Raw genomic sequence first — 26,570 nt, forward strand, 5'->3', positions numbered from 1 at the left:
AGAACAAGCCTATTTCCTATTAAAATTATTAGCTTTAGTTCTAATCTCTAGGTATTTATTCTAGTAAAACAGGCTCATTATTGATAACTTTTTTAAAAGAACCACTCTATTACTAATAGCTTACTATTGTGAAGATGAGCAATATAGTACTATTAAAGAAATCCTTAGGAAGAGCCCTGCCAAGCCCCCCTCCCAGAATATTAAAATCAAATCAAGAACAAAACAAACAAACAAACAAAATCTACTTCTGTAAAATTCAGTGAATTATTTTCTGTAGTTACATATCAAGAAAGATAAATGAAGCTCATGAATCTGTTTTCAAACAATGTCCTCCCAAACCACACACAGGCACTGGCTTTTCTGTAAGTCATCAAATAGAGAGTTACAAAATTGTGTTTCTTCAAGATGAAAATGTCTTTTTTCCCTTCATTTTTCTAAATATATCCTCAGACATATTGCTCATCTTTAAGTATACATTTTTTAGCTTTATATTTAATTTTGTTTTTAACATTAATCAGAATAGGCACGAGTTATTTGTGGCAATATTATACCAGTCACCATCACAGGCACCTTTCTTTTCTCATGTCCTTCCTTAACCTCTGTCCTAATTTTCCCTTATCTCCTCCTCCTTCTGCCTTTCTGGCTTTTAATGGTACCAAAGGGTATTGCACAGTCCAACCTGTAATTCTCAGAGTTGCAAAGGTTGTCACCCACAACTGTATGTGCTCTGTCTCCTTCTGAAAAATTATCTAAGGCTTATAAATACACATAAAGAAGAAAATTAAGTATTTAAGGAAATCCATTCAGTGGTAAGGGAAAAATTACGATAGGATGAAGCCACGGGTAAAGTTAGCACCACAATGCAAGCAACAGGTCCTTCACCGTGATACACATGGGTATCAAATCAGTCCCTGAGCTACCAAGCAGCCATCACAAGATAGGAAACAGATGGTTAAATGATTCGGGTTTCCTGAGGTGAAAAAAAGAAAAAAATCAGTTGCTTGGGAGAATCACAGCTTTCCTAGATACTGAGACCCAGGAGAAATTTCTCCCATGGGTCCTTCTAAAGAGAATAGTGTGATATAATGAACCATGCCCTCAACATCTTCACCGTAAAGAGAGTAACGAGTTTCACCAGGCCAGGTGGCACAGTTTAGATACAATTATACAAGGGGCCAGCTTCTAATACAAAGTAACTAATGTGTAAGACAAAAACGTTGAATATTTTTTTAAAAAAATACATTTCATCTTTCCAAAAAAACATGTCAGGATAAAATGAATCTGTATTGCCCAAAGCAAACCCTTTGAGACTATATTATGATTAAGTGTACTGAATCCCCTAATGAAAACTTCCTATCAGATTATCATTCAACAGGAGCTTTACTGAATTAAACCATTTGACAGAATCAGAAGCGAACTTCGACAGGCCCGCATGCTAAATGCTAAGGGACATACGCAGTAATAACAACATATGCATGACAGATACACTTATACATACATATGTTGTAAACAAAAATAATTTTTTAAGAAGTCTCCCAAGATGAGTAGTAGGCTGTTTTGGAAGTTGAGGGCAGGAGCCAGCAGGCGGGCAGAGCGACCAACTGTGGGGACAGCGGCCACGCAGTCTGCAACCCCTCAGTCCTGCTGGATCTCATCCCACTTTGGTAACGTGTGGGGACCAGGGATGCTGAACGTCGACCCAAATAACCATCCTGAGCAAGCTGAAAAATACTGTGACACCAAGGGTGACTATCAACGTGTAAAACGCACCGTCACAAATACAGACGTTAGGGACGTTTAAAAGTGACAGCTTAATAATTCTCCCCAAATCTCTTCAAGAATATCTGTCGAAAAATTTAAACTCTCCCCAGCCTCGCGCCAAATTGTAAACTTCCATTTACCCACTACCACAGGCATAACGCTGAGCAAGAAAACCACGCCTTTGAGGAGGCGAGCGGGGACCTCAGAGCCACAGAAACGAAAATAAGGGGCACACACCACTCACTCCCTGAAGACCTCGGCTGGGGTCTGCGGGTCCCGCTGTCACTGCCTGTTTTGCCGTTTGTTTGGGAGGACAGTGAAGTGCGAGCGGGAGACCCGGCGAGCCGACTCCATGGCGGCCCCCTGAGGGCCCCCGGAGCTCGGGCACTAGCCGCACTCGCGGGTGTGGGCCGGTCCCTCCCCTAGGTCTCCCACTCTGGGGACCCTCTTCCTTCCCCAACACTTGAGGTTCAGGCCGACGCTAAGGCACGCAAGAAGCCCCGAGGGCGTAACTGCCTCTCGGCCGCAGGCTGTCTTCTCTCCATTTTCTCCCCACCTTCTCCTTCCCGGCTACGCTCTAGAAAGCTTCCTCGTTGCCTCCTTGCCGGCGGCTCCTGAAGGAAACCCCGGCCCCGCGGGCCTTTTATACCCGCGGAGACGCTGCACCTGCGTCACAGAGCCACGTGCGCTCGCGGGAAGCTCCGGGCCCCACGGAAGGGGGCGGGGCCACGGCGGCCCCAGCCAATAAGGAAGGCGGAAGGGACAAAGGCCGGAACTTGGCGGGCGAGGCAGGCGCGGTTCGCCTTTTCTGACTAAACACAAACGGGTGGAGGGAAACTGGCATTTCCAAACGGCTGGGAGCAGGGCTAGTCGCCTGCCTCTCCGCCTTTCGTGTTCAGTCTGAGGTTTGGAAGGAAAGAGAAATAGATCTGTAGCGGTTCTATTTTGCCGTCTCTGCCTCTCCTTTCCACACACTACTACCCGTCCCCACAAACTGTTGGCTCACCTATACGAAGAATAATTTCTGCCACGGTGTAAACACAAAGGGAGTGAATAATTTTATGCAACAGAGTGAGCACTTTTCTTCTTGAGAAACTCCCCTGCGGAATGAGAGTTTAGCATTAATCCTGAAGCTTCCTGTTTCTCCATAATTAGGATCAAAATCTATCCCCCAAACCCCATTCATTGTCAGCGTCAGGCTGCCGGTCAGCGAGTACTGTGTGTAACTTCAGCTGAGTTTTACCAAACCCAAGAAACGTGGCCTCAATTAAAAATGCCCCCTCTCTACTCTTCCACTGTTGTAGCCTCAAGTATTTGTGCTGGGCGTTAACACCATAATCATGATTACCGGATTCCAAGCAGCCGTTTCAAATGTTTAAAAGCAACAAGAACCACTCACTGTAAGCCAACCGTTAAATAGCATCATCAGGGCAAATATCTGACAAACTAAAAAACTTTTAAGTCAGAAAAAAATTAAGCCTTCCAGAGCACTGTGCAATAAAAGGCAATGTGAAGGCCTCAGTCGACATCCATGCTACAGACAGCACTTTCTGGGGCAATTCATTAACCCATTTAACAATTATTACTGAGTGCCAGACAAGCTCCCTCTTTTCATGAAGGTTACTTATTTAAAAGAGAAATGCTCTAAGACTTACTATATGTTGATAGCTCTGCAGATGGTACATTTTCATCTTTCATCACTTGCCTCCAGCCCTACTTTGGTAGTGTAAATAAAAGTGAAAGACGCTGTTATGATCTCTGATGATTTGGTTTATAATACATTTAATTGTCAAAGGTATAATGAACTGAGCTAATAAAAACCCTAAGTACAAACACTAGAGACCCTATTTATGGTGTTATTTGGAATCAGGGACATTTATGGTTGCTTAGCCTAACCTTGGTGGGTCATCTTGAACACCCATTAGGTGTCACGTACTATGCAGAAATACCTGACCCAGAAGACAAGCCTTTAATCTTTCTTCATTTCTCCAATGGCTATTTTGTCTGAGTCATTCTGAAATGCAGATTGTGACAGTGAAAACATTTAAACAAGAATTTTCAAATCATTGCCCATTTGCTGCTGTGATTTCTTGAACTCTTAATGATTTGATGTGGTTTCACAATCTCATCCATGTGTTCATTTCCCTTCGGCCACTAGTGATCTAACTAACATACAAATCTACCTTGTTTTCTACTGCCCCCCTTCCCACACTCCAAATCCTACACTACAGAAGTCCAGGGTGCTTGGTGTGGCTTCTGCATACCTCTCCTATCTCATCTTTTGGTTCCTACTTGACTCTCCAGAGACGTGAACACACATGCTGTTTGTCACCTCTGTGTTTTTGCTCATCAGGTTCAAGGCATGGGAAGCCCCTCCAACCATCGTTTTCACCTGACTACATCCTTATCCTTTAAAACTCAGCTCAGAAATCTCCTACTTTAGGAAACCAATGGGTTAGAAGCACTTCCTCAGTGATCCCATGATAAACACTAAGCTTAAGCTTACTATATAATTCTGTTCATGTTTGACTCTTCTCCCAGATTTACTCTTAATAATACTTAACAAAAGATGACCCAGGGCAATGTTTCTCTAAATTCAGACCATCTGCATTAGAATCTTCCCAGGAGCTTGTTAAAAATGCCTTCCAACTCCTACCTATTACAGAACCTAGAAATTAAGCATTATTTACACCTGGGTTACAAGTGTGTTGCTTCTATTTCATACCCAAGTCAACTAGGTTACAGAGTTTAGCCCCCTGCTAGTTTTCATTAGAAAGCCAGTTAAACTGTGTGCTTGCTGATTTTTGCACACTTGACTGAAGGAGGGGCACATCTGTTATGGACCAACTTTCTATTCTCTTGCTCCCCGTGCTTTGCTCTTTTTGTATTTCCTCTTCTTAGCTTCTAAGTCATCTGCCTCTGCTACATATCTTCTTGGATGATCGGGGTTTAACAATTTTCTTTCTACAAAATATACCACCACAGAAACCAAAACAGTACCACATGACTTCGTGAATGTATATCTTCATAGTATAAAGCCATATTTGAATACTTGCTGTCATGATTTGCTTAAGGAAGAAATCAACTGGAAAATTTTAGACAGCACAGGAAATATTGGTATATGTGTGCATTTTAAAAATCAAATATGCACTGTCCCTTAAGTTGACAGAAATATAAAAGTACAAATTCTATAAACAATTGACTTCTATAATATGCAACAATAAATATTCTAATTCTCTGTGACACCTAAAAGTTATAATTCTTTACTCAGTAGAAGACTTAGCTGTCATGTGCTAAAATAAAAAAAGATACCTAACCCCCAAAAGGTAAAATCTTAAATATATTAACCAGCAAGGTACATATTACATTATTATTACTAGACCATGCCTCCAAGTGTGTCAAATTATAAAAATGTCTTCAGCATACATAAAATATACATTAAAGATTTCTCTCATCATAGGCACAATCTAATACAAAAATATATTTGACATTTATAAATTAGAAGATCCATTTGAGAGCCTCCAAAATAGGAAACGGGAAGGAGTGTTAACATAAAAAAAGAAAGCACACATAGATGCAAATAGTTCCACTTATATGATTATTTTCTTCTTCAGCAAGGGGTAAAGAGCAGTTTACACCAAACCAAGTTACCAGGCAGATCACAATCAGTGCACAGGTTGGATGAGTCATAGCACGCAGGCCAGATAACTGTTATCAATTACTCAACTCAAAATGTACTCAGACTTCGGTCAGCCTAATGGGACAGTGTACTCACCCTGTGGAGTCGGGAATCTCCATTCACCCACTCACCATGGTCTACCGCCATGTTAGACCAGACACAGCACAGGGGCCGTATGCACCAAGCCTAGGATAGACTGTTTTTAAACAGACCTATGCTTTGACTAGTAAAGAAAAACCTACTGGATGGTGTTGCAAAGTTGTCTATCCAGTTCAATGAGCTGAACATAAACTTATTTGAAATCCTGAAATCTCTATGGGAAAATAAAAGTAAATATTTTTTAAGCAGGCAGAAATAGATTTTTAAAAAATTCAAAAGCACAGGACCTTATGTAATCTTTGAATACAGAATAGTTCCAACAATATTTGAACTGAAAATTTAAGAAAGAATGAACTCTGAAGAACTTCATGATTCAGAAGTTCTAATATTCCACAATTAGAAAAGTTTGTCACCTATACTGTAGATTAAGAAGAGAACAAAGTGGCTGTAGCCATATTTTAAAGATTCATAATGTTCTTCCTTTCAGTCTAGATGAAACCAGGTATCCAATATGTTTGGACACCAATATTTCTCTTCAGAAAAATTTTCTCTTTTTGGCTTCTGGATGTACTCATTCGCTGAATGTAGGACAGCAATCTTTTCTCTCTTGCTATCACCTAAAAATCCACACAGAATTCACATCAGGAAGAAAGTCAATGTGAATAAACACTTTGGAAACAGTCCACTAAAAAGTGGTCAGTAACAGATGAGGAAACATGAATATAGTTTAGCCAAGGTCAGTGAGAAATAATAACTTCTTTCAAAGAAATGATCGTTCCCTCAAAACAAGATTGAATCAGATTAAATTTGCCAATGTTACAGCTGCTTTTCTCATGTTTTATTTTGAAAAGAAAAATTAAAATACTAACATCATGAGTCAGTGCTTCAGCCAAAAGGACATGTAAATAAATGATACTCGAAAACAATATCCTTTAGCTCAATACAAAAGTTTTAAAAATCTAACCTTAAGATTGAGCAAAGATTCTTAAAAGTGACTGAGGTATTTAGATTCTTCAAAACCACAGGTGTGCAGTATTGGGCATGTAGGTAAATTAAATGACAATAAAAATCAGCAATGAAGGATAAAAAAATACCTTTGAACTCCTTTTATAATATCTAATAACCTGAGCTAAGGGAAAAATGATTCAATCCTGGCAATATACAGCCCAGCAAATGTTTCACCATAAAATATTTTGAGGCAAAAATCTATGTTCATTCAAGAATAGCCTTTTCAAGTAATTGTTAAAAGATTTCCAAAAGTTGGTAATTAGACAATTTTCACAAAGAAAGGGAAACACCTAAAATGTAGGTATTACTTGCCTAATCTATAGACTAGGCTTTCTAATAGATGAGCAAAAGGGTTATACTTTTGGTTGTAAAATTATCTTGTATTTGCTCCTACTTGGTTGGCTTTCAAAGGAAAATAAGTGTTCATCACTTTGAAACATTTTACAAAATGGACAAGCTGGAGAAGAATATTTTGATGACATAACTTCAGCTGAAAAGTGTTTGTTCTTTAAGTAAAACATGGAATTCTGGGTTATTAACATGTATTATTTTTATAATAAAAGAATATTTAGTTTGTGGTCAGGAAATCTGCTATTGGTTGCTCTGCTGATAATAAGAATAATTAATTGGGATAAGCCAATTAGCCTTTTTGTGCCTGAGTTTCATTGCCTGTAAAATGGGGATAAGAATATCTGCGCTACATGATTCATGGGACTATTCTGAGGATCAAGTAAAACACTAGAAAGCACTTTTATTGTTTCAAAACACAATATAAATGCTATGTCATGATACTGTTAATAATTTTACAATTATGACCTCGTAATGTTACCCATTCAGATATGTGCTTAAGGTAGGCGTTCCTATAAGATCATAGGCTGAATATTTAGTTTGATTTTATTTTAAAAATAATAAATCACAAAACTAAAATGTTTGAACAAGGTCACTTAACCCACTCCCCAGGTGGTTAGTTATTATCATCATCATCACCATTATTACTTTTTAGCTATATGTTTAAAAGAGGAGATCTTTAATATGTCAGCTTAACTGGGAAAATGTGTCCCTGGCACAGGTGGTTTTCAGAAGAAAAGCCGATCTTCACAAGAGCTTTGTCCTTCTGCTTTTATTTTAAAGTGCAGACCCTGGGTGGGGAGGGACAGAGCGGGCACGCCGGGTCTGTCACTGAGGAACCAGTTCCCTTAGAGAGGCCAGAGCAGCATGGATGCGGACATGCAATCTGTTTTCAAAGTCGTAGCCAGAGAAATCCTCCTGTTAAGAGCAAAGAAAGATATTTATGGACTCTGTTAGCTAAGCTTGCACAGGGCACTGCAGCGTAAAACACACTAACTTGCGTACTTCCCAAAGTAAAATCCCTTACACTCCTAGTAAAGGCTTCACGTCCACTTGATTTTCTTACTCGCCAAAACTCAAACTCTGTGTTCATTTGAAAAATGTCAACTAAAGGTCAATAATGTCCCCTTTGGAAAATTTTCCTCATGTGATCCTTGAAACAGTAGTCTTAGGTTGTGCTCAATGTTATGTTACTGTTGGAAATTCTTCATTCAAGAATGTAGATATGAAATCAAAAGTTATTTTCCAACACTAAGACTAGAATATTTCTACAGCAGGACGAATGATTTCGTAAGAGTTTCTTATGATCTTGGTAATCTCACTTAAAAATCAAATGCCCACTGATTCAATTAGTTATCACTTCTCCTTCCCAGAAATACTATCAACCAAAACATCACTTCACAGACTTTCTTGAATTCAGACTCAGGTGTACCCTGCACAGGAAAAGAAGGGCCACTGGGAAAAGGTAGATTCAGGATTTTTACCTTTGCTTGAAGAAGAAGAGCTCTGCCTCTTCCTACAGTCTATGAATGTAAGAAAACACATTATTTCTTAATATCTATAATTTATATATACTCAGGCAGAAAATGTTATAAAAGGAGGATATGTTAATTAAAACAATTCACAATAAGACATAGGAGAGTCAACTGTTCATTCAAGTATAATGACTTCAATTTTCTTTAATGTAAAGATGTTTATCATTAATAGTTTACATGAAGACATTATTTGATAAACAATTTTTCAGAAAGTCTTCAGTATTAGTCTATAAAAGGCAACATCTAAGGTCTTCCTTAGGTTAAAATTTTACTAAACAACAAAAATTAATGATAATCAAAAGGCCTTATGTGAAGTCAGTAAGTATACAGTTATATCTCTTTTTTGTGTGTATTTATAGATGGGGTCTTGCTATGTTGCCCAGGCTGGCCCCAAACTCCTGGGTTCTAGTGATCCTCCCACCTCAGCCTCCTGAGTTGTGCACCACCACACCTGGCTTATATTTCCTTTTGAAGGCATTACATCAAGAAATAGGCCATTGTTTTTATATTTTATGTGTGTATGTATGTGTGTGTGTGTGTGTATATATATATATTAAGGCTACATGAAAAGCAAAAATTTCATTAAAATAAAGAATATAGTTTTAGAAGTTTCTATCCAAATTCATAAAAACTGCATTGTCCATTTTGTGAAAATTAGACTTTCAAATTAAAAGACTTTCTAATTAAAAGCCCATCATTGGCAAGATAGGCTACATATTTAAGGATTAAGCTACAGCCATATTTCTCTTGATTTAGTTCAAAGTTTAGAAAGCTCATATATTTGAAAATTGAGTTAAATTTACTAAAAATTAAAATTTTATAAAGGTAATATAGAAAGCTCACATTGAGCTCTAAAAGAAGATACCAAGCAAGTTCAGGCACTATTGAAACCCTATTAAAACAAACCAGAAAGACCTACCCCATTGTACTAACGTAAATATATAGTTTAACAGTAACTATCAACTTACGTTTGTATGGTATTCTCAAAATTTTAAAGTAATTATATACATTATCTGCATTGATTTTCACTATAATCTTTATTAAATTGGCAAGGCAGGTATTTTTTAATCTTATTTTATAGATTAGAAAGAAAGTATGTGGTTAAGTAGTATAAGCAGTGTTATATACTGAAATAAATGGCAAAGCTAGAATCATAACACAATTCTGCGTTCTTCTGAATGAACCATACTACATCACATCATACCATCTGAAAAAGGCAATGATTTTCTCTCAAATGAACCTTTGTCTAAAAAGTTACATTTGTACAGTCATGCACCACATAGGGATGTTTTGGTAAATGACAGACCACATATATGACAGTGGTCCCATAGATTATAATGGAGCTGAAAAATTCCTATCGCTTAGGGATGTCATTACTGTTGTCACGTTGTCACAGTGCAAAGCATTACACATTTGTTTGTAGTGATGCTGGTGTAAACAAACTTACTGCACTGCCAGTTGTATAAAAGTCTAGCACATATAATTAGGTACAATACATAATACTTGGTATATTTAATAAATGACTATGTTACTGGTCTATGTATTTACTATACTCTAACTTTTTATTGTTATTTTATAGTGTACTTCTACTTATAAAAAACTGTAAAGCAGCCTTAGGTAGTTCTTCAGGAGGCATTCCAGAAGAAGGCACTGTTACCATAGGAGATGACAGCTCCATGCATGTTATTGCCCCTGAAGAACTTCCAGTGGAACAAGATATGGAAACAGAAGACAGTGATATTGATGTTCCTGACCCTGTGTGGGCCTAGGCTAATGTGTGTGTTTATGTCTTAGTTTTTAACAAAAAAGTTTAAAAAGTAAATACAAGTCAGGTGTGGTGGCTCACACCTATAACCCTAGCACTTTGCTTGAGCCTAGGAGTTCGAGACCAGCCTGGGCAACACAGTGAGACCCCCACCTCTACAAAAAACAGAAAAATCAGCCAGGTGTTGGGGCACAAACCTGTAGTCCCAGCTACTAGGGAGGCTGAGGCAGGAGGATTGCTTAAGGCCAGGAGTTTGAGGTTGCAGTGAGCTATGATGACACCACTGCACTCTAGCTTGGGCAAGAGAGCAAGACTCTGTCTCAAAATAATAAAATTATAAAAATAGAAAAATGTTTATAGAATAAGGATATAACTAAAGAAAATATTTTTGTACAACTGTATAATGTATTTGTGTTTTAAATTATTTTTACAAAAGTTAAAAAAATTTAAAAGTTTATAAAGTAAAAACCTTATTAAATTAACTAAGGTTAATTTATTATTGAAGAAAGAAAAATATTGTTTATAAATTTAGTGTAGGCTAAATGTACAGTGTTTATAATCTACAGTAGTACACAGCAATGTCCTAGGCCTTCATATTCACTCACCACGCACTCACTGGCAATTTCTATTTCTGCAAGCACTATTCACAGTAAGTGCCCTGTATAGGTATACCATTTTTTACCTTTTATACCATATTTTTATTGTATCTTTTCTATGGGTAGATAACGCTTAGATACACAAATACTTACCCTTATGTTATGCCTACAGTATTCAGTACAGTAACATGTCGTACAGGTGGGTAGCCTAGGAGCAATGTGTTATACCACATAGCCTGCGTGTGTATTAGGTGATGCCATCTAGGTGTGTGTAAGGTCACTGTATGGTGTTCGCACAGTGATGCGTTTGTCAGAACATATCCCTGTTGTTAAGAGATGCATAACTCTAATTCGAATTCTAGAGAAGAAATTACCTCCTTAAAGACAGTAAGATAGGATTACTAGCTTCCTGGACTCATCCTATGTGAAATCAAGTAAAACAAAATGAAGAACACTATGTTCAATCCATTTATTTTAAATTAAGGATGCTTTGTGCCTGCTCACTGGTACATTTTTGTTAATGAACATTATTAAAATATATATAGATGATCTTACCTCTGGTTTGTCTAGTAGAAGACAGCCAAGTTCATAGCAGGCATACGGCTGAACATATAAGTTATTCTGACGACACAACTCATCTTTAACAGCTCGCTGAAAGAACTGAAATAATACTCATGTTATTGGAATGAATTCATTTTCCTACTTATCACAATCTTCTGGAGGTGGGAAGGGGGACTCATTTTCTTTTTGTTTTCCAGGTCAGATTTTCTCTTCTTTCCTCATCTTCATTCCTTCCCATCCATATCTCAGACATCCTCTACATGCTCATCTGGAAGCTTCCCCCAGAATATGCTATCAGTCTGCCTAATTTGTGCTACTTATTTTTCCAGTGGACACACCAGCCTCTACTGATTTTATTGCTCAGAACATCTTTATCTGCATTGAAAAGTCTAAACAACGTATTTCAATATTTAAAATAGAAAACACACAAGCCAAGAACCATCTCTTGACATTTGTCTTGACTGCATCTTGCTGGCACTTAAGCATTTGATCTAAAATAAGCTATTTAGAGCTGCAATAACTATCATAACCCCATACTGAAAGATTAATTTAAAATTACAATCCAAGTACATTAACATTCTAAGATTTTAAAGCCAAAAGTCTCCTAATACTATACTTAAACTCCTTCAAAGAGTAGTCAAGGTAATACTGGGATACACTTCTTCGAAAAAACCAACCAAACCAAAAACTTGGTTAGAAAAATCCCTCCAACTATATTTGAAAATAATTAATGGCTCTTTTTCATATATCATGTACTAAACTATCCTAAGCTAATAACTTTCTAGATCTCACCTCCAGTACTGCATCAGCGATCTGCAGTTTCATGGAGAGAAAAGTGAACATACACTGAACATTACGTCTGATCATTTTTGGTTTTGTCTAATATGAAGCTTCATTCTGCTCCTTCAAAACTGTCTGTCTCCTTACTCCCTCCTCTCTCCAGTTGAGACTGTCTGTCATCTTTGATAAATAGCAAGTGCTAGAAAAGAAGCCCAGATATAAAGAAGTACTCTAAGAATCTAAAGTTACGTTAAAAACTAGTCTTAACCAGCTTCCGGCATCTGAGAAGATGGCTTTAATCAAATAAAGTGGATAAAGTGCATATTTTAGTGGGAGGTTTGGTTTTGTCTACTGCTTTTTAATTTTTCTTACTCACAAGCACATACGTAGGTGTTTAGGATTTAGCCATGACAACATTAACAGTTTACCTGAATAGCATCTTCTGAGTTGCCTAGACATTTGTGTATGGCACCAAGAAGCAAATACTTTAATCCAACAACAGATGAATCACCCACTTCATGGCAAGCTTAGAAAGAACGGGAGAGAACACAGCAGGAAGTAAATACGTTCACTTAATTCCTTAACTATCATGAACAGTTTAGTGAATATTTCATTGTTTAGCTACTTATTCAGTTTATATTTTTGCCCCCTGAAACTCAGAAGGCACCCATTCCTCATCCATTAGTATCTTTAGTCAAAGGAAGACAAAAAATATCAAACTTCATAGAGCCAAGATGACTCAAAATTGCACCATATTATTACTAAGTCAAAAAAGCAAATCTGAAAAGGCTACATACTATATGATTCCAACTATGCAACATTCCGGAAAACGTCTCCAAAACTATGGAGACAGTAAAAATGTCAGTGGTTTGCAGGAGTAAGGGGGAGAGGGAGGGATGAACAGGTGGAGCACAGAGGATGTTTAAGGCAGTGAAATGCCTCTGTATGATACTACAGTGGTGGACAGATGTCATTATACATCTGTCCAAGTGCAGAGTGTGCAACACCAAGAGTGACCCTAATGCGAACTGTGGGCTCTGGGTGATGAGGCCGTGTCCATGCTGGTCCATCAACTGTAACAAAGGTACCACATGATGCAGGAGCAGGGGAGACTAGGGGACGGGGAGAAGTGCGTGGGGACTCTCTGGACTTTCTGCTCAATTCTGCTGTGAATGTAAAACTGCTCTAGGAAAGTTCTATTGATTTTTAAAGGTTCCATCACATCCATTTCAAAACCCATGCAATGGACACCTTCACATGTCTGTGTGAGCTACTGCACTGGTCAGTGGGGGCAGGTCAGAACTGATCCCTCCACTCCGAGCAGCCTGTTGGGGGGGATGGACACACACGGGGACAATGTTATGGAAATGAGAAAGGTGGAAACTGGAAACACAGTGCAGCTAACAGAGGAGGAAAGGCTGTAACATAATTGCTTCCATAGACCAATAAAGATACTGAGATTCAATAAGCTTATGCATCATATAATGTACTCAAGTTACAAAACAAGAAATTTGGAGAGTGGCTCAGAGAGGCGAGGAGGAGGTGAGTGTGAAGAAGAGAATCTGGAGGCCGGGCGCGGTGGCTCACGCCTGTAATCCTAGCACTCTGGGACGCCGAGGTGGGCGGATCGTTTGAGCTCAGGAGTTCGAGACCAGCCTGAGCAAGAGTGAGACCCCACCTCTACTAAAAATAGAAAGAAATCATATGGACAGCTAAAAATATATATAGAAAAAATTAGCCGGGCATGGTGGCGCATGCCTGTAGTCCCAGCTACTCGGGAGGCTGAGACAGGAGGATCGCTTGAGCTCAGGAGTTTGAGGTTGCTGTGAGCTAGGCTGACGCCACGGCACTCACTCTAGCCTGGGCAACAGAGTGAGACTCTGTCTCAAAAAAAAAAAAAAAAGAAGAGAATCTGAACTTGCAGAGGCAGGAGTTGCCCCAAAAGCCAGGCTTGGAATATCCCCAACAAAAAAAGAACACAAAAGCAGCTCTTAAGGCAGCAGTGTTGAGGAAGTATTAATGCAATTCATTCACTTGCTCATTCATTCACTACACTCATTCGTTCATTCAATATTTATTGAGCACCTACTATTTATCAGGCAGTTCTAGAAGCTTAGAATACAACAGTGACAAAACAGACATAAAATTCCTGCTCTTACAAAGGACCAAAATAAACATTTCTCCATAGAAGACATACAAATGGCCAACAGGTAGAGAAAAAGATGCTCAACATCACTAACCATTAGGGAAATAGAAATCTAAACCACAAGAAGATATTACCTCATATCTGTTGGGATGGTCATGATAAAAACCAAAACAAAAATAGGAACTGTTGATGAGGATAGAACTGGAATGCTTGTGCACTGCTGGTGGGAATGTACAATGGTGTAGCCACTATGGAAAACAGTATGGAAGTTCCTCAAAAAATTAAAAAATACAACTACCATATAATCCAACAATTTCACTTCTGGGTATTTATTTCAAAAGAAGTGAAATCAGGGTCTTAAAGAGATATTTGCACTCTCATGTTCATTGCAAAATTATTCACAATAGTCAAGATATGGAAACAACCTAAATGTCCACTGATGGACAAATGGATCAAGAAAATGTGGTTTATACACGCAATAGAATATTATTCAGCCTTAAAAAAGAATGAAATCCTGTCATATGCAACAAAATGGATGGACAGAGAGGACATTGTGCTAAATGAAATAAGCCAGTCACAGAAAAACGAGTACAACACGGTTCCACTTATAAAAGTTATCTAAAGTAGTCAAATCCATAGACAGAAAGCAGAATGGTGGTTGCCAGTGTCTGGGACAGGCAGGGGGAATGCTGGATTTGCTGTTCGGTGTGTATAAAGTTTCAGTTATGCAAGATGAAAAAGTTCTAGAGATCTGCTGTACAACGTCGTCCTCATAGTTAACAATAAAAAAAATTACTGTGGGGATTGCAAATGGGTGTAATGTTCTTAGAGGGAAATTTGTGAAATCTACAAAAATATTTAAACAGCACATACCTTTTGACTCAGAAATTCCACTGTTGGGAATCTGTCCTACAGTTAATACAGGCACACAGATGCACGGATATATGTGTAAGTACAGGCACTGAAGCATAGGGTAGTCAATTTTTGTAGCAAAAGACTGGAGACAACCTATGTGCTCACTGGGGAGACCAGTTAAACAAATTATCAATATTCACAGTTTGAAATACTACAAAGACATTAAAAAGAATGAGGTAGATCTATGTGTTGATATTAGATGATCTCAAGAATATTGTTAAATGACAAAAGCATAGGGCAGAACAGTATGTAGAGAATGTTGCCATTTGAGTAATTGTATGTGTACACACGCACACACACTTATGCATATAAACACAGAGAAGATCTCCAGAAAGGTCACCCTAAAAACTACGACCTGTGGTTATGTCTTAGGAGGAGACCGGGTGTCTGGCATGGAAGCGACACTTACATTGCACTCCATACCCCTCCGAACAGTTTGACTATTTTTGTAAGTCTGTGAATTACTTAAAAAATAGAAACAAGCCAGGTGCAGTGGCATGTTCCTGTAGTCCCAGCTTCTCAGGAAGCTAAGGCAGGAGATCACTTAAACACAGGAGTTTGAGTCCAGCCTGGGCAGCATAGCAAGACCCATCTCTAATAAATAAACTAACAAACAAATAAAAACACTGATTCTAAAAATAAGTAAAATGTTTGCCAAGAGAAAAAAGATATTCCTGACCTGAAGAAGCTTACATTTTATGGGGAGGTGTACACAAAAGACAAATAGTCAAAATATGTTTGTTAAGTACGTGTAAATGCTAAGGTAAAAAGTACAGCCAGGAAGGGGTGAGTGTGTGTGTCTGTGCATGGAAAAGGCAGTTTGAGCCTCCCTGAAAATGTAACTTCTGAATAAAGACTTGAAAGGAATGAGTGAAGGAGCCACATGGAGGTTTGAGGGAAGAGCACTTGCAGTCAGAGAGAAGAGCAAGTGCAAAGGCACTGTGGCCAGCACGCGCCAGGTGTGTTCAAGAGCAGGAAGGAGGAGTGTGGCTGGAGCCCAGTGAGCAAGGGGAAGGGCAGGGAGAGGCAGTGGCATTGGGCGTTCCAGACTGTGGACACTGCCTGCTGCTGAATGGACTTGGACTCCTACTTGGAATGATATGAGAGACCACAGAGGGTTCTGAGAAGGAGGCTGACACAATCTGACTTAGGTTTTAACAGGATCACTCTACCCGCTGTGCTGAGAGTACAAAGGAACATCTTTAAAATGCAGAGGAAGAATGCAGTGGAGAAGGCCAGGTGGGTGGGGAGAAGGCTTTGAATGAAACCACCAGACAAGGATATAGGGACGAAACTAGCTCTGCTGCTAAAGGGAATTACAGAGGGGGACTCTAACAAGTTGAATGCACAAAACCAGGAGGGCATTTGGAAAGAGTTTAATAAATGTTATGACACACACTGCCCACTCTCAGTTTATTCTGGAACATAACATTTCCTCTGCAAAGATCTTCACCACACTCCATACAGTTGGATTGATTTGTATCACTATTGCTTAACACTGGGGAATAACATAATCTAATTAATAGATCTCAGAATTGGGTTAACTTTTAACAAAGATTAGAGAATTATCTCATGTTCACTCCAGAGACTGTCTCCCTCTACATGAACACATCTTTGTTGTTAGTTTATTTTGATACCTGGAAGGGGGTTCAGAGAACGTTTAGTCAAATCTTACTTAAGTGCTAATTGTTCTTGTGCCTGTCAGTTACCGCCTATCTTATCTTTGCATTTGTGTTTTATCTCTAAATACATGATCTTGCACTTGTACACTAAAAAAATACTTAAGATCCTTCATTATTTCTTTGAGTTAGACATTAGTAGATGTCTTATACTTGCTTCAACAACAAGGGATGGGATTTAAATTGTGCAAATCCTTTTTAAATGAACACTACAGAATTTAACACATCCAAGAAAACTTTTTTTCCTTTCAAGTTGCTCCTGGGGAGGGGTTATACACCTACTCTAACTACAAGGCCACTATGCAAAACTTCTTACAGAATTCTATTCCTTTGGCTGCTAGAATAGCAATACCAGCAATGTTTTGACCTTTGAAGGAGGATTTTTTTTTTTTTAAAAGAAATAAGCAAAAGGCATCTGCACAGAGGTCTGATGATAAAAATATATGACTTAATGGCTCATGCCATATTTGGACAAAAACAAGAGTGATCGAAGAAAAATCAGACAAATTTTCCACAGAGGTTTATAAACTATTTCTGGAATATTATGTCCAAAATATCAATACTAAATCTCTTTTAGGAAAGGGCAGCATACATATAAGAACATACTTCCAAAGATAATTACTGTCTATGAACCATCCTTTGGATGCGTGTGTTTTTATTTTAACACAGCAGTCTCACCGTATATTCATACTTCGAGCTGTCTAATTTCAAAATCCTCACACTCCCAGGGAGAGGAAGCTGTGTGGAGGACAGGTGAACGCTCTGCTCCCCAGCGTGTGGCCTGCAGAGCTGCGGCACCTGCCCAGGCTCCTGAGGGAGCAGGGGAGGTCACCTGACTGTTTGCGTCACTACAAAATGGGGGCGACAGTGCTGTCTGCCTGTTCTTCTCTGGGGTGCAGTGTGGAGCAAACCGTTTGCTAGAGTACAAAGAGCCATTCTTACATCTACCACTAAACCTTTAGAAGAATGTTAATTTTTTATGTTTTATTCAGAGAGTTAGTTTGTTCTCCCTGCGAACTTTTCCAACTACAATAAAAATGACTTTATCAAGGTTATCTCATCACAACCTATATCTTACGGTTTTTATAAGACATGAATCAAAAACATAGGCTTCTAATCACACTCCTAGGTATTTACTCAAGAGAAATGAGCAGGTATGTTCACACAAAAGACTCGTAAACTTATGTTGTACACTTATGTCTGTAGCAGCTTTACTCGTGAGAGTTAAAAAATCAAAAACAAACCTAATGTCCTTCCATAGGAGAATGGATAAACAAGTTGTGGTCTAAGTATAGTCATATAGTGGAATACTACTTAGCCAGTGAAAGAGACACACTAGTGCTACCAGCTACAACATGGACAGATCTCACTGACCTCATTTGTTCTTATGCTGAACAAATGAAGCCATGCACAAAAAAGGACATACTGTATGATTCCACTTATATGAAGGTCACGGACAGACAAAACTAATATACAGACACAGAAATCAGAACAGTGGTTGCGTTGGAGTGGAGACTGATTGGGAAGGGGCCCAAGGGAAATCTTAGGGGTGGTGGAAATGTTCTGGATTCTGATTGCTTGGTGGATACCAGGGTGTACATACTTGTCAAAACTCATTGAACAGTACACTTTAATATTCGTGCTTTTGATGTGTGTGAATCACACCTAAATGAAACACAGTGCTTTTACTGGGGAAAAAGTATGCTTCTAGCAACTCCCCTGGCTACAGAATTAATAACATTTACAGTAAGAGCATCACCCTGTCCTCCCAACAAGGCAAGCAGATCTGTCCACACCAGTGCCTCCCGTTCCTGTCTCCTAAGCCATGGAATGTTCTTCATCACTACTCCCTTTATCCAAGAATGAGGACATATTTGTTCTCTCTGAATCAGATAATATTAAGGAGAAACTGAAGAATACTGCACTGACAAAAGAAGCCAATGTGTATAGTTTGGGTTTGTTTATTTTATTTATTTATTTTTTTTTTTTTTACCTTGACTCATCCTCTGTAGGTTGGGGAAGGAACAGTTCGGAAGAGCTTTCCATAAGTACAATACTTCGATGGATGCCAACACACACAGTGCTTTGGTTGGGGTTTGTTTCCGAAATCTCTCCGCCTGTAAGCAGTTAGATGGTTAGGCTACATTTTTTTCAAAACCAAATTCAAATTAAAAAATATACCTTGGACACATTAAAAGTACACAGTTCATAGTCAACAGGAATGGCCCTCTCCTTCAAAGCTAAAAATAAAAATTTCTCTATATTTAAAAAATTTGGGCTGGGCAGGGTGGCTCACGCCTGTAATCTAAGCATTCTGGGAGGCCAGGGCAGGAGGATCGCTTGAGCTCAGGAATTTGAGGCCAGACTGAGAAAGAGCAAGACCCCATGTCTCAAAAAAATAGAAAAACTAGCTGGGCATGGTGGCGTGAGCCTATAGTCCCAGCTACTCAGGAGGCTGAGGCAGGAGGATCGCTTAAGGCTGTAACGAGCTACGACAATGCCACTGTACTCCACCTGGGCAACAGAGCGAGACTCTCTTTATAAAAATAAAAAAGTTAAAGAATTTTTAAAAATTGCTTCCAGTTATTAACATATTGGTTGATATACTTTTCATTCATCATCCAACTCAACCTACTAACAAGATCCAGGGTATATTCTAAAAACTTGAAGATGAGACTGGATTCATTTTAGTTTGAATCAACAGAATTTATAAAGCTTGGGGACAAATAATAACTCAAAGGATATTATATGGATGACCTACCTGATACTAGACAACTTTCAGTTATGGTTCTACTGACCATTTAATTTTCTACTTAGTGCCAATGATCTCAATTGCATTCCACATTATAAGCCAATTTATACTCACAACTTTGTTAAATGTTCATTCAATAAAAACTTATAAAACTAAAAATCATGGAAAATTCAGGATATACAATGTTAATATAACTCAAGGTAATTCAGCAAAATTTTATTCTAAAAAGTACACAATAAATTTGGGACATTGTTCCTATAGTCCTGGGCCTTTCTGCTGGGAAATGTCATGTAAATTTTTGCTTTTTATTACATCAAAATGTGACTTGTTCATTCTCCTGAACACCAGTCTGTGTCTCTCACTAGGCTCTGCTAATTTGTGTTCTTCTGAAACTACCTAATTCTTTAGACAGATAATTTCCCTCTAGAGATACATTCATTAGCTCCACAGAGTCTTTAATGCCTCTATCCATTAAAAAAAAAAAAATCTGCTTTCATTCTTTATAGCAAAATACAAATACTTCCTATTCAGAGTGGAGGTACACCATGAAATAAATTCTTTCCATTGTGGTGAACTGCGTTTTATGTGGCAAGTAAATTGCCAGCCTTGGATATAATTTCCTAAAACTTGCCCAAGGTAGTGTTGGCTACAAACTCCGATCATAAGTAATACACCAGATTAATAGGCTCGAACATACCTTTTTCACCGAGAACTGTTCAATCTGATTGTTTTTCCTTTTGAAGAGTTTCTGAACTTCTTTAAAGACAATCTGTGCCCCGTCCACATCGCCAGTGGCTCCCTGACACACTGTAAGAAACCGTAATTGTATTTCTTAAGTACTGGGGCAAATGCCACTAAGGGATACCTAGCGCCATGACGCTGGGAAAACATGGGAGCAAACAGGCTTACAGACGATCACACAAAGGACGGCACCGTCCTGCTGGGCCTCATGCCATCAGTTCAACTACTTCCCAGGTGCCTGTGTTCGCAGAGCTTTGGGGGGACATGGGGAACGTCACGGCCCTTGTCCTCTTACACATAACAAAGTCCCTAGCTGTTGTCACAGTGTAGTTGGAGCCCACACACTCAGAAAGTAGCATTAAAGAAATCTAGGCAACAACAATGAGGAGCCCAGAAGATTCCAAAAGCTTCATGGTGGAAGGATATCCCCCCATCCTGGAAAGTCATGATTAGTCCTATACATCAGCAGTTCCCAACCTTTTTGGCACCAGGGACCAGTTTCATGGAAGACAATTTTTTCCACGGATGGGGAGCATGGGGGATGATTTCAGAATGATTCAAGTGCATTACATTTATTGTGCACTTTATTAGTATTAGATCGTCACCTGCCATTCACTGATAGAGTTTTGATGAATCTGCAACAATTGATATATTATGGTCTCTGTGCAGTCAAACCTCTCTGCTAATGATAATCTGCATTTGTAGCCGCTCGCCAGTGCTAGCATCACCGCCTCAGCTCCACCTCAGATCCTCAGGCATTAGATTCTCATAAGGAGCCGCAACCTAGGTCCCTCACATGTACAGTTTACAGTAGGGTCCCAGCTCCTACGAGAATCTAATGCCGCTGTTGACCTAACGAGGTGGAGCTTATGCAGCGACGCCAGCGATGGGGAGCAGCTGTAAATACAGACGAAGCTTTGCTTGCTCACCTGCCGCTCACCTCCTGCTGCAGCCCAGTTCCTAACAGGCAATGGACTCCACAGCCTGGAGTTTGGGGACCACAGCTCTACGTGTTCATTAGCCACCTGCCACCTAAAAGCCACCAGCAAGAATATGAAGAAGAAACACACATGCTTGCACCATGAAGAAGCTGAAATCTCAGTTAGGGAGAGATCACACACACACACACACACACACACACACTGGGGTAGAGTCCCATAGCTACATGTATACAGCGATGGGAATAGTTAGGGTAGGAGAACCCAAGTGCTTTTAGAAAGGCTCAGAAAGAGAAGGGACCTTTTCTCTTTGGAGTGATCAGAAGCTTTGAGGAGCTAGGAGAAGTGGAGCTGAGTCTTGAAGAATGAGTGAGATTTTGGTGGTCTGCACGCCATCTTCTTCTCACCTCACGCCCCACACAAACGTGTAATCACACTCCCTTTGCTGCAGCTTCCCTCACCCTTCTCCAAAATTCACACCTGGATTCAGCCCCGTTTCCTGAATGAAATTTTGTCTCCTTCCTCTCAACCTCTCTGACAATGAATCCATTTCTACTCACTTTTTGTTAGATCCTGTCTTAGTCACCTGTGGGTCTTTTTGCTCCCCAGTTGGAATGTGGTAAAATTGATTTGCTAGTTCCTCCTTCTTTATTTTAGCACCCCTAAACTAGGTTGAGCAGAGCCCAGGGTCACGCATGTCACCGCACAGGCAACTGTGGGCAGAGCCAAAGGCCAGAAGCAGCCAGGGTTGCAGGAAGCCGAGGATGCCGAGGATATAGGAAAGGCAGGATATTCCTGCTGGGAGAAGAGGATTAGGCTGGATAGTCACAGGAAGGGACAACCCCATTCCCAGTTACTGAGCATCCCCAGTCCAGATGTCGGGTCTGCACCAATCCAAAATGACCTCATCACTTAGAGCTATAACATTTCAAAACCAGAAGGAAGCCCAGTGATTTGTCTTGTGTAACCAACCCCATCGTTTGATAGATCAGAAGATGCAGAGGTCTAGAAAAGTTAAGCACTGGCTAAGGTCGCACAGAAAACCAGTGAAAAAGAATAACTGCTGCTGCCCGAGGCTTAAGGTCTTTCTTAGATCACTGAGAACATTCTTACAGAGTCACACAATCAAAGAGAAAGAAAGCCAGTCATAACCAGCAACCGTGTCAGCATCTGAAACACCCCCAAAGGTCTGCAACTCCAATACCTCAGACCCTGGAGAATGACATCACCCACTCCTCTTGCAGTAAAATTATACACAGTTGCTTTAAAAGATGCAGATGTTTAAAAGCATGAGAGTCTCTGATCTATCCTAAAATATGAGGCCTAAACAGAACTTTGATGCCTGGTTCTTCCATTAGGACTAAGTTTACACCATCTCATATGTGATAGTCTAATCTTTTCTGATAACTTATAATTTCAATATAATTTTGAGAATAGTACATATACATGTATATGATCTAGCAATTCCACTTCTTGGTATATGCCCACAGAAATTGAAAGCAAGAACTTGAACAGATATTTGTATACCAATGTTCATGATAAGCATCCCTCACAATAGCCAAAAGGTGGAAACCACCCAAATATCCATCAATGAATGAATGGATAAAAATGCACTATATACATACAATGGAAGGTTATTCAGCCTTCAAAAGGAAGGAGTTTCTGACACATGCTGAAACATGGACGAAACTTGAAGACATTATGCTAAATAAGCCAAACACAAAAAGACAAATAAATATATTCCAATTATAGGAGGCAGGTAGAAGAGTCAAATTCATAAGAGATGGCAAGTATAGAACAGTGGTAATGAGAGGCCAAGGGGAAGGAGAGAATGGGGAATTAGTGTTTGACAGGTATTGAGTTTGAGTTTGGGATGATGAAAAAGTTCCAGAGATGGATGCTGGTGATAGCTACACAACAACATTAGTGTACATAATGCCACTGACATGTACACTTAAAGTTGTTAAAATGGTAAATTTTGTTATGTATATGTTATCACAAGAAAAAATAGTACAAGCTGGCCCGGCACAGTGGCTCATGCCTATAATCCTAGCTCTCTGGGAAGCCGAGGTGGGAGGATCCTTTGAGCTCAGGAGTTCGAGACCAGCCTGAGCAAGAGCCAGACCCCGTCTCTACTAAAAATAGAAAGAAATTATCTGGACAACTAAAAATATAGAGAAAAAATTAGCTGGGCATGGTGGCACATGCCTGTAGTCCCAGCTACTCGGGAGGCTAAGGCAGGAGGATCGCTTGAGCCCAGGAGTTTGAGGTTGCTGTGAGCTAGGCTGACACCATGGCACTGTAGCCTGGGCAACAGAGTGAGAATCTGTCTCAAAAAAAAAAAAATAGTACAAGGAACTAGGCCCCAGTGGCAGTGTTTCTGGTCCCACCCCCTCCAGCTCCGCCTGTCTACAGGTACCCGTGCTTCACGCCAACTCAAACGGCAGCTCCTGCGAGATGCCTTCTCTGACGGCAGGACAGTGTGCTCCTTCCTGCCTCGCATACTCTCCGCCCCAGAGCCATCCCCTCCCATCTTACCCTCACTCCAAAAATCCCCTTGCAGAGATGGAGAGTAGAATCTTCCATGCTTATTCTCCCCTACAGCTGGTATAGTCCTGGGATTTCCAAACATTTGGAGAATAAATTTTCCTTTACAAAGCCACAGGGTACATTTATTTCTTCTGTGTTCAACAGAAATTTAAAAACCAATAGCTGCCAGCCATTGACTGTGCGACCTCATTACTCCTAATGACTGCTGAGTTGTGTGCAGGCCTCTCTTCCCCAGGCTATGCAATCAGGGTTCACCCACTCACTCTTCAGCATGTTGAATACACCAAGGCCGCTCAATAAACAGCTGCTCCTTTCATCTGAGATGCCTTCAAATCCTATAAACATTCCTTTAAATGTGAGACATAGCGTCCTATCGAGTATATCAAAAATAACCCTATTTAAACATCAGACACAGAACCATAGAACACGGATGCCCTTCTGGGACTGCAATAAGGAGGTGTGAACTGACTGCTAATGGACTGATACAATTTTATTGGGATTTTAAGATATCCAGGATATAGTTATTGGCCAGTGTTAATCAATTCTATCTTATTTTAAATAAGATCAGTTAAAGGGATGGAATGAAAGGGGAAGGTGTTGGAGGTATTTAAAATAATGTTTGAGTTAGTCTTGAATTTTAAGTAAAAGAATAACTTATGTGGCCGCATAAAGAGAATTCGTCTTAAAGGCAGAAAATGTACAACCTCTTGGTTTTCTTCAATTCCATCCTTCTGCAATTCTAAAGCACATGGCACTTTATGCATCGCAGGGCGCAGACAACTTTTTTGTCCACCAGGTGGCAGCACATCTTTAACTATCTCATACGAGAGCAAAAAAAGCAAGAAACACTCATATTCAAAACAGAAATTACAAGTGTCCCTACTATGATGATACGCAGTGGTTGAAATCTCTCGCATTCTGCAACATCACACTGCAAACATGACAGGGTCAATAGGCAAAACAAGGTTGGAGCCGATGACTCAAAACCTACGCAACTTTGTAATCAAACAAAAGTATTAACACAATGAAAAAGACATGCTCAATTCTTAAAAATTCTTTAGATTCCTAATAAATAAAAAATATAGCATGTAAAGAAAGCGGGTAAGAGCAGGTTGAGGCTGTTGAAGGTGAAATGTAGAAAGACTAGGAAAACCCTGCAATGACCATGCCCAACACTGAGCACAGGACTGAACCAGGCCCAGAGGGGAAACACGGGGTGAGAAGGAAACACGGGGTGAGAAGGGCACCCGGGGTCCCGCGGAATTTCTCAGTGTTCAGCTGGGTCTGTGAACACAGTACTCCAACTTCTATTTGCTTCGTTGCAAAATGTCAACATGCTGGGAAAAATAAGGAGGGGCACAACCGTGCTTCCCCTGCCGTCATTCTCCCCTCTGCCGATGGCAGGTGACCTGACTCACAACAGAGAGAGGCACACCGCGAGGACCATCATCTACTCACCTGCAGTCAGGTAGGCATAATAGCACTGGGACCACCTGGACTCGTTCTTTAGCCTCTCAAAGGAATCAAATGCATCCTTGAAATTGAGCTCTATCATGCTGCACCAACCTAGGAAAGAAATATTTTTAGCACACGACCCTACGGCAGTGAGCTCTGCGTCCCATATTTAAGCTACGAATTTCTGATACTGCTATCTTTCTCTGTGAACATTCTATGAAACTCGTAAAAACTTTAACCTGAAAGCCTAAGAAATTATTTTTTTTCCTTACCTACTTTCAATGTAAAGTTCGAGTGAGATAAAGCACTTCGAATTTCACAACAGATAAAGCAGTAGAGAAGAGAATGGCAAGAAGATTTCTAGAAAGACACTCCCGTTTGCTCCATAGAGTCGTGTGATTAACCCAAGCACAGCAGTGCTTCTCCAAGAGTTGGCAGAGGCAGAAGAAGGGGTAGTGGAAGCAACGCTGCTAGATTATATACTTAGCGACAGCCTCAAAAAGTCTTAAAGCGCTCACCAGATGATTATTACTACTAATTCTCAAAATCTTGCCAGAAGTAGACAGCAAGCCAGTGAGAAATTAAATACTTGCCCACCCTCCCTCTGCATGTCAGCAGTGGAGCTAAGGATCCACCTTCTCTGGATCAAAACACTGTGAGACCAGCATTCTGGTAAGGAGCTGCAGCAACTAAAATGGAAGGAGTTTTATTCCCGTTGTCGATCACAGCATCTCCCGTCACTTGAGCCTCTAGTATGTGCCAAACGCTGTGCTGGGCACTTGATGTAACTCTTTCTAATCCTTCCTACAACCTGGCAAAGGTGGCTGATAGTGTCCTTATTCCAGCAAGGAGAAAACCTACGGTGTCAAGAGATTGTGACCTGTTCAAGGCCACATAGCTAGTAAGAAGGAAGAATTGTGGATCAAAGTCCAACACTCTTTCCTTCACACAATATTGCCTCCATAAAAAAAAAAAAAATCTAGAATCAGGTGCATCACTAAGTAATTGTGTAATCTGGGACTTGTCATTTTTAAACAATGGGGGGGTGGGGAGATACACACTTCCAGAAGATTCACTGTCAAATTCTATAGGATATGATGTTGACAGAGTTTAGAGTAAACATTTGGACTAATTATTTTTATTCTATAATAGAGATGGGGTAGGATTTGAATATGAAATAGATGTAGAAGGCAGCACTGAGCCCGAAGAAGCAGCGGAGTTGCTATTAATACTTATTCCTGAGTTAACCTCCCCGAGGCCTG

The 26,570-nt window shown here is 39.8% G+C and overlaps 1 protein-coding gene across 1 annotated transcript in view; it reads right to left on the reverse strand.

Moving 5' to 3' along the window:
• Window positions 1–7,363: 7,363 nt before the first annotated feature.
• TTC39C (tetratricopeptide repeat domain 39C) overlaps window positions 7,364–26,570 on the reverse strand; it is a 106,835-nt gene continuing 87,628 nt past the window's right edge. Inside the window, exons 8-14 of the mRNA XM_069468178.1 lie at window positions 25,312–25,419; window positions 20,322–20,431; window positions 18,866–18,989; window positions 12,561–12,658; window positions 11,347–11,451; window positions 8,380–8,418; window positions 7,364–7,813 (exon numbers count right to left, since the gene is read on the reverse strand). Of these exons, the coding sequence (XP_069324279.1) occupies window positions 7,724–7,813; window positions 8,380–8,418; window positions 11,347–11,451; window positions 12,561–12,658; window positions 18,866–18,989; window positions 20,322–20,431; window positions 25,312–25,419 (674 nt within the window). The 3' untranslated portion in view covers window positions 7,364–7,723. The remainder of the gene's footprint in view (window positions 7,814–8,379; window positions 8,419–11,346; window positions 11,452–12,560; window positions 12,659–18,865; window positions 18,990–20,321; window positions 20,432–25,311; window positions 25,420–26,570) is intronic.

This window comes from Eulemur rufifrons, chromosome 5, assembly GCF_041146395.1.
Source record: "Eulemur rufifrons isolate Redbay chromosome 5, OSU_ERuf_1, whole genome shotgun sequence".
NCBI lineage: Eukaryota > Metazoa > Chordata > Mammalia > Primates > Lemuridae > Eulemur > Eulemur rufifrons.